Source organism: Suricata suricatta, chromosome 5 (assembly GCF_006229205.1).
Source record: "Suricata suricatta isolate VVHF042 chromosome 5, meerkat_22Aug2017_6uvM2_HiC, whole genome shotgun sequence".
NCBI lineage: Eukaryota > Metazoa > Chordata > Mammalia > Carnivora > Herpestidae > Suricata > Suricata suricatta.
In genome coordinates, this window is record NC_043704.1 from 56,274,868 (window position 1) to 56,283,837 (window position 8,970).

Sequence of the window (8,970 nt, forward strand, 5' to 3'; positions counted from 1 at the left end):
CTCTGACTCCTCTAGAGGCTGCTAACCTTCTCAGTCTCTTGACTTCAAACTGTTAAGTATTTTAAACCAAAGGGAAAGCAGACCATGTTTGGGGTCTGAAGGTAATGTCTGCGACCCACCAGGCTGTGGGTCCTGTCAGTAGGAAGTATGGCACATCGAGTGGCTTCCAGACTGGCTGTCAGTGGGACCACCAAGTTGATGGTAGTTCCCTTTCTACCATCAATTATACTCACAGTCGCACCCCTTTTTCTGGTGTTCTTATCTCATTGGAGGCTTTTCATTAACACCTTATTCCTAGAAAGCAAACAAAAGGCTTGTTTTTTAAAAAGATGAGACTCTGGAGATATATTAAGTTATATGCTTGAAAACAGCCAGGAAACCCACTGGTGGAATGCCAGTGAAATTGTTCTTAAACTGCAGGAGAGTGGGGGGAGAGCATATGACCATGTCATCAAGGTGTGACAATTAGCCAAGTTATGTGTCTGTAATATGTTCCTGTCCTGTGCAGCCCATGGGCAGGAGAGGCCCAGAGTGGATCTTCTATCATTTGCCAGCGGCCTCAGTAGATCATGAAAGGACTCTGCAAAGGGACCTCACTTTAATTCAACTCGTGTGGCAGCGGCAACTGTGGCAGAAGCAGGACAGCCAGAAGAGGGAAAAGACAAGTACATGCTCACATACTTCCTCCTGTGGCAGACATGTTAATGTGCCAGGGCCCCCGGCTCCCACCCTCTTCAGGCTTCTACACTCAGCTAGCTGTCCAAGACCCCTGGTAATCTTGACACCAAGGATGGAGCCTGCAGGGGCTGCACAGAGCATGGGAGGATGGTTCTAGGACAACAGAGGGCTGGGGAGGGGGGTCACTGTGAGGTGAGTCTGGGCTGTACCAAGTCCCTCCATTCAGAGGGATCATCTTCTTTCCACCCTCTCTCCATACAACCCTCTCCCAAACTAAGCCCAGAAGCACACCTAGGCTCACCCTTGGAATACAGCACCAATGGAGAATCCCTTTAAGCATCTAATTGCTGCCCCTCTCCAATAATGTTCTCAGAAAACACGGTTCAATCGTTCTCCTCAGAATCAAGCATCACCAAATCACCTGTATCCTTCACTGCTCTGAATCTCTCATATTATCCAGGCAAGTGTATCATTTGTACCTTCTTCAGCTTCAGTTGGTATTACTTAAAAATAAAAAAATTCCATTTGGGCACCTCTGAAAAATGCTAGGCCCCTGGGGTACCTGGGTGGCTTAGTCCATTAAGAACCTGACTTCAGCCCAGGTCATGATCCTGTGTTTCCTGGGTTTGAGCCCCGCAATGGGCTTTGTGCTGACAGCTCAGAGCCTGGAGCTTGCTTCAGATTCTGTGTTCTTCCTCTCCATCTGCCCCTCCCCTGCTTGCACTCTGTCTCCCCAAAATAAATATTAAGAACCTCAATGGGTTCTCTATAAAACTAAACACAATGGCCTTTTGGAATAAGGTTTCTTTTTTTTTTTATAATTTAAAAAAATGTTTTATTTATTTTTGATACAGTGAGAGACAAAGCATGAGAGGAGGAGGAGCATAGAGAGAGAGGGAGACACAGAATCGGAAGCAGGCTCCAGGCCTTGAGCTGTCAGCACAGAGCCCGACGCGGGGCTCAAACCCACAAACATGAGATCATGACCTGAGCCGAAGTCAGAGGCCTATTGACTGAGCACCCAGGCACCCCTGGAATAAGGTTTCTTATCAGGCATGTTAAACTGCTTAGTGACTTCTCCATTTTAATACTGTGACTTTTGGCCACTTTCCTGTCCCAATGGCTTCTCCTGCTAGAGATGTGGAAACTGAGGCTCAGAACGTGAAGCAGCATGTGTACGGTTATGGAAATTGAGGACCTCAGTGGAGGACTGGCCTCCCCCTGAGCCAGTGCTTCAGCTGAGGCTTAGAGACAGTAAAACAGTACTCACCACACTTCACCCCACCGCATTTGTCAATTGCAGTGACTTATATCAATAAAAACATTCTCCACCCTTCTCTAGAAACAGCAATCTTAATGGATTAGGTAGTCTAGTTTACACAGAAAGAATAAATTTACCAGGCCCCTTCCCCCCAGGCTACTCCTCATCAGCCATTTAATATGTTGATTTCAACTGGCTTAGAATTTAAATTACAGAGAAAGTCCTTTCTTAGCCTTCCTTCTGTCTCTTAATTGTGCTTCTAAAGTCAGTTGTTTGGTGATTACAAAGATATTTCATTGATTACATCATATAACTAATGACATCTTTTGAAAGAACACCATTGGCTACCGGGTAAATTGTACACATCCAATGCTTACTATACCATTAGACCCCAAACTAATGATATTACTTAAAATCTATTATGTTCAATTTTAGCCAAAACTGTTTTTTTGGCATACACTGCATGTTTTCATCTTTATGACTTTGTTGAAAGGAACTCTGCTTGCTGGCCTAATTAATAACCACAGTTGTTTGAATACTTGCATATGTCAGACACAGTGCTGAGAACTTTTTATGTATTAACTCACCTCATCTCCACAGTACTTCAGATAGGCATTAGTATGCCCATTCTGTAAGGTGAGAAAATAGACTCATTTTTTACCATAATCTGTCACAGTCACACTAAAATACTTACAATTTCTACTTTGGTCTAAGATCTTTCAGCCTTGGCATTAATCCCCATACTGAAAAATAAGCTTTCTCCTTCCTTCCAACAAGGCAGTTCTTCCCTTAGGAAACCTCTTCTTTGCTACAAGTCATCCCATGGTTTTTACAGCTGTTTACATACCCGTCATCCCCATTAGACTGCAGTCTACTTAAAGGGTTTTGTTAGTCATTATTCCTGTGCAGTGCATATACTGTAATATAGTAAGTAATCCATATCTGTTTCTCCAATATTATGGGTGGGTCTCTAGGTAAAAGCATGAAACTTTGACCTATACATGCTCTTTTTCCTAGGAATACGCTTAACCCGAGTAATAATTTTCTTAGAACTCTTTACTGACAACCTGTGCATGAAATACAGGGCTACTTAAGATTAACATGGGTCTCCTCTCCACCGACCCCCAACTAGAAAACGAGAACTCCAGTTTTAGTTTGTAGAAAAGCACCAGGTAATTACCTCCGTACACATTTGGGGCACAGCATGTTGTCCTCCAGGTGTGGGGGTGGAAAATTGCAGGCAGGTAGTAGGAAGAGGGCACACACTCTCCCCTGTTTCTCAGGCACCCAGGCTTGCCCTGCGTGGAACTGCAGGCGAACCCAGCCCCCGGGGTCTGCAGGCAGGCTTCTCCCATGGACCACGCACCACCGGACCCCTGGGGAGGGAGAGGGGAAGTATGAACACAGCATAACCAAATTCTAATGTCCTTTTGATCGAGAATGCATCACGGTCTTTGTCTCTTCTACTTTTCAAGTGCCAGCTCTAAGATATGAATCCTAGCTTAATCTACTCTGTCCTGCTTCCTTTTAGAAAGTAATGCAAAACAGTTCCTGTTAAAACTTTAAACAAAAAAACTAAAAGTATAGTTGGAAGGGGTATAGCTCCAAGTGGGTAAATGATAGTGCCTAGGAGGCAAAACTTTGCCTCTCTCCATCCTAAGTTTGCAATAGGGACTTTTTTTTAGGGGGATGGAGAGGGAGAAACTCCTTAACAAAAAGGTCTACCAGAGAAAATCAGTTTATTAAGGTGTAGGGCACATATCACTTGGAAGAAACCACCAACTCAAACGAACTCAAAATAGCAGCTTAGAATTCAAGCTCCTATAACATCTTTTACAAAGAATAATGAATTCGTAAAGAAATGACAGGACAAAAGAAAGCAGTTTTAGGCTGGGAGGGAGAAGAGGGCAGACAGTGGGATGATGAATCTATAGGAGAGAACTAAGAAGCAAGTTTTGTTTGCAAGTTTCTTTGGTGTCATCTCTCAGTTGATTGTCTCCAGTAAAAAGAGAATTTATAAATCTGACTTTAAGTAGTAAAAAAGGATGTTTTTCTGAGTTTACTGCTCTTTAATTAGCATAAACTCAAAACAATTAGTATTATAAATTTTACACTTGATCTTAGCCAAAAGGCCGAGAAGCGATTAGTATTATAAATTTTAAAGCAATTTAGAATAGGTATGATTTGGTATGACATATTCTGGTTTCCTTCAAGCATTGTATTGTGCTGATCGGTTTATAGTCTCCCTTAATTTTATGTCCTGTATCTTACAACATTATGAGGTAGGTATAATTATTAACCTATTTTACAATGAGGAAACTGGGAACTATATTACACAACCTGTTAATGTCATTCACTTAACAGATGCTAGAAGATCCAGGGCTTAAGCTTAGGCAACTGATTTTAGAGCCTACCTTTACCTTTTAAGTCCATAAAAAAGGGGAAAGAAATAAATCTGAACAGACTGCCACCTCCTTCTGATGACATAAATAATTTGCAGTCGTAATCGTCAAAGTTCAGTCCCCAGACTAGCATCCCCAGCACTGGCTAAAAGATTGTTAGAAATGAATATTCCTGGAGTGCCTGGGTGATTCAATTAAGCATCTGGACTTCAGCCCAGGTCAGGATCTTAGAGTTCATGGATTCCAGTGCCTCATCCAGCTCTGTGCTTACAGTTCAGAGTGTGGAGCCTGCTTTTGATTCTATGTCTCCCTCTCTCTGCCCCTGTCTTTCTCTCTCAAAAATAAATAAATATTAAAAAAAAATTTTTTTAGTGGTGCCTGTGTGGCCCAGTCAGTTAAGCATCTGACTTCAGCTCAGGTCATGATCTTGTGGGTCCTGGTTTGAGCCCCACAATGGGCTCTGTGCTCACAGCTCAGAGCCTAGAGCTTGCTTCGGATTCTGTGCCTCCCTCTCTCTCTCTCTCTGTCCCTCCCCTGCTCATATGAGCTCTGTCTCTCTCTCTTTCTCTCTCTCTCTCTCTGTCTCTCTCCTAAGAATAAATAAACATTAAAAAAAAAAATTCTCAGGACCTACCACAGACCTGAATCAGAAACTGTGTGGGTTGGGGCCAGGAATCACCAGTCCTTCAGGTGATTTTGATACACCCTAACACCCTAAAATTGATTGGAAGTTAGTATCAATGGCATTTTTTCCTCAACTGGACCAGAGCCAGATCTCAATATTGGGCTTACCATAGGAGTCCTGTGGCGATTCCACCGTCTCCATCTTCCCAGCCCTGGCTGCAATTTTGGACCAGGAGGCAAACACAGCCTCTGGGGCTGAAGTTGTCACAACCACAGTTTCGACTCCCTCCGAGAGAGCATCAGACCCAACAGGGGCCTGCACCCCACCCTCAGAGGAAGCAGCCATCTCAGGAGGATGGGTTCCATGAGAAGAGATCTTTCTCATGGAATTTTCCAGAGACATTTCCCCTGTTTCCATCCTTGATCTTTTTTGTGATGGTGAGAGAATCTTGGCCTCCTTTGCAGTGAGGGGAATGCTCTTCTACAAAGAGATCGGGAAAATTAAGGTGCTGTTAGAAGTTAGCTAAGTTGACAATAAATTAAAAAATAAAGTAACATTTTTTTCTTTTAAAAAATAAAAGTTCAGGGCGCCTGGGTGGCTCAGTCGGTTGAGCCTCCGACTTTGGCTCAGGTCAGATCTCATGTTCGTGGGTTCGAGCCCCGTGTCAGACTCTGTGCTGACAGCTAGCTCAGAGCCTGGAGCCTGTATCAGATTCTGTGTCTCCCTCTCTTTCTGACCGTCCCCCTCTCATGCTCTGTCTCTTCTGTATCAAAAATAAATAAAACATTAAAAAAATAAATAAATAAATAAATAAAGTTCAGCCTCATTTTTACTACTCCGTGCAGAGCTGGTGAGAAGTGGGGAGGGGGTGCTGTTCCTCCTCACGGGGGGTGGGGGGCAGAAAGGAGGGGCTAACACAGTCCCTCCACTGGCTTTGGAAGCTAAAATGGGTAATTAGAATGAGAACTAAATCTTCCGCTGGTCAAACCCATACAAATCACTTACCGTTTGATTAGGGTAAGCAAATTCACACAGCCGCTTGTATGCATCTAATTTCTAAGACAAGAGAAAAATGAGTTAACTGTCAAGTAAGGTTCCTACCCCTCCTCCCAGGAGCAATGCCTCCCACCTTGGGCCCTCACCTGGCCTTTGGTGCTCAGCTGTAGTTGTTGGCACCAGGCCCGCAGGACGTCTCTGTGAAGCAGGTTGGCTGGTGGCAGTGTGGAAGGTAATGGAGGAATAGGGACTTTCTTCCGAATTCTTACTCTTCCTTTGTCTTGTGCAGTCTTTTCTGAACAGGAAGTTGGAAGGGGGAAACGGATAAAATCAGTAAGAACCCACTTACTTGTGTAGCGTTCTCAAATGTCAAAGTACAGGGACTCTTGGGCGGCTCAGTTGGTTAAATGTCCAATTTAGGTCATAATCTCACAGCTCGAGGGTTAGAGCCCAGAGTGGGGCTCTGTGCTGACAGCACATCTGTCTCCAACTTTTGCTGCTCCTCCCCCACTCACGTTCTATTTCTCTCAAAATAAATAAAAACAGGGGCGCCTGGGTGGCTCAGTCGATTGAGCGTCCGACTTCAGCTCAGGTCATGATCTCACAGTTCGTGGGTTCGAACCCCACGTCAGGCTCTGTTGACAGCTCAGAGCCTGGAGCCTGTCTTAGCATTCTATGTCTCCCTCTCTCTCTGACCCTCTCCTGCTCACGCTGTCTCTCTCTATTTCTCAAAAATAAAATAAAAAACATTAAAAAAAATAAAATCATTAAAAATAAATAAAATGTACATACTTCGTTTTATGATAAAATGTACAAAGTACAACTTAGTTCTCACTGTCTGATCCCCATTGTATAGTTCAATGACTTGCCAAAGTAGACCCCATAACCTTCCAGGGACAGAACCTCAAACTTAAGACTGATTTAATTCTTCTGACTCTCCAGTTTTTATTTCCTGAAACTCCCCACTTGCTCCTTTCTGAGTGCCTTAACCCAGACTCCAAGGAGACTGTACTAGAGACCACATTTCCAACCTAGGGGGATGATTGCAGTTTTAAACCTCACATTGTCAATCAGCAGTGGTACCTTGTCCTCTCACCAAAGAACAAAATAAACCACCCATCAGTGCTACACACAACCACCCACTCCTGTAATTAGGTCAGCACACATCAGGGCAGAGCCCTGGTCTCACTGCACACAGGTTTCTCACACACTCCCACTGTTCAGGAAAGACTTCCAGAACATACCCGCAGAACAGACAACTAGAAGGCTACACAAAAGTGAGCTCTAATCATTCCACGTAAGCTACAAAAGCCTTCACCCCGGCCCATCTGAGCCAGCAAAATCTTGTCCTCGATTCTTGGAGAAGGAAGTGGAAGGGTGCCTGGCTGTCTCAGTTGGTAGAGCATGCAGCTCTTGATCTCAGGATCGTGCGTTTGAGCCCATGCTGGGTATAGAGATAACCTAAATAAATAAATCTTTAATTAAAAAAAAGAAAGAAAGAAAAGGAAGTGGAGTTTCTAGTGGATTTAAATTTATAGTGGTCTGTCCCTAAATCACTGCACATCGAGATCCTTAACACCACGTAGCCAGTGAAGGCAAAATGATGATCAGAGCCAATTATGTTGTTGAAGTTTGGAGATCTGAAGACACCAGTTTTAACAGAGATGCCTGAAAGAAGGCTTCAAGGAGAGGACACTTACACTGGGTCTCAAAGGAAGAGGAAGGTTTCCAGAATACGGGACCAATTTTCTCTTACTTTGTCTACTCTTTCAGAAAAGTTCCTTGGTCTTCTTAAACCCAAGAGAATGAGATTTGAGAACTTTGTAGCCTTCTTACCTTTGTCTTCTTTCATAGATCTTTTTCGTTTGGTCCCATTCCCTGGGGGCTTTTGTAACTTTGGTTCACCAGAAGCTTGCTGTTTCTCTGTGGCTTCTCCTGGTACAGGTTGGGATTTGCAAGCCAAATGGTCTTCCCCTGACTTCTTTGTGGAGTTCTGCTGGGGACAGAGGAGCCAGTCAGTTTTCCCTCGGGTGCCCAACCCACCACATACACTACCTTCCTCAAGCTTGCTCACATCCATGGCACCAAGGCATTCATTTGCAGACACTGGCAGTGTGGATTCTCGGGTGGGAAGTCTTAATACCCAGGTACACTTACAAAATAGGGAAGCAATGATGGGGAAATAGGGGGCCAGTTTGAAAATATGTGAAAAGACAGAAAATATGGATACAAACAAAAGAAGTAGAAGAAAGTAGGCTCTTTATGGGGGAGGGGGGGCAGCCCTGTTATCACCCACCATATCCCTTAGCTTTCACCTGAAGATCTTCTTCCCCCATTCCTGTATTCTCCATCTCTTCCAAAGAGTGTTTCCCCTACTATTGCCAGGATTCTATATATTCTTTCAGTGGTTTCTGTTTTTAGCCAGAAGGTATACAAATGTCTTTAATTCAGCCTATCAGCCTCTCCATTGCCCCAAGGGCCAGAGAATTCCTTTCCTGCAGGCTACAGTGGCCTGGTGAGATATCACTTACTCCACCCCAGTTTTCTATTCACATTCTTAAATCTTTTTTCTCTTTCAGAATCTCACTTGAGTATTCCTCTGGCAACCCTTTCTACTCTTTTCAGACCAAGTCAAGTCTACGCTTTGCCTCCTTCCCCCCCCTTCCCAGTTGCAGTTTTACACTTGCTGGTGTGATTTGATCACTGCTTCTTACTCCATTTGATTATAAGCTCTATCAGGGCAGAATTTCTTTCCATTTCATCATGGGCACTCAATAAATATTGGTTAATTGAACCAAAAGAAACAAAAGAACGGTGGGGTGGGAATAAAGTGCTTTGATAGGGAAACTAACATGTGTTGACCCTCTACTTTACTTAAGGGGTTGATATATTTCTTTCTTTCATTTACTCCTCACAGCAAGCCAGTGAGGATTTAATACTTTTTCAGATGCTGAAGTTGAGGCTGCGTAACGTAGGACGCACAGGTAGAACTTCACATTGACAAGAAA

At 43.7% G+C, this 8,970-nt stretch overlaps 1 protein-coding gene and 1 pseudogene across 1 annotated transcript; both read right to left on the minus strand.

Moving 5' to 3' along the window:
• Nucleotides 1-263: 263 nt before the first annotated feature.
• DPPA4 (developmental pluripotency associated 4) lies at nt 264-8,042 on the minus strand. The gene is made up of 6 exons (XM_029938706.1): nt 7,799-8,042; nt 6,109-6,257; nt 5,972-6,022; nt 5,134-5,443; nt 3,120-3,315; nt 264-294 (listed from the first exon to the last, which is right to left on the minus strand). The coding sequence occupies exons 1-6, from the start codon at nt 8,040-8,042 to the stop codon at nt 264-266; spliced, it is 981 nt and encodes a 326-aa protein (XP_029794566.1).
• On the minus strand, nt 3,950-4,083 carry LOC115292989 (annotated as a pseudogene).
• Nucleotides 8,043-8,970: the final 928 nt, after the last annotated feature.

Bases quoted from the DNA above. Each gene is read 5' to 3' on its own strand.
- DPPA4 (XM_029938706.1), bottom strand. From the start codon at position 8,042: ATGGATGTGAGCAAGCTTGAGGAAGGTAGTGTATGTGGTGGGTTGGGC. The intron at 6,258-7,798 runs GTAAGAAGGCTA...CTTCCTGTTCAG, and splicing joins ATCTATGAAAGAAGACAAAG to AAAAGACTGCACAAGACAAA. The intron at 5,444-5,971 runs GTAAGTGATTTG...TCTTTGTAGAAG, and splicing joins TTGCTTACCCTAATCAAACG to AGCATTCCCCTCACTGCAAA.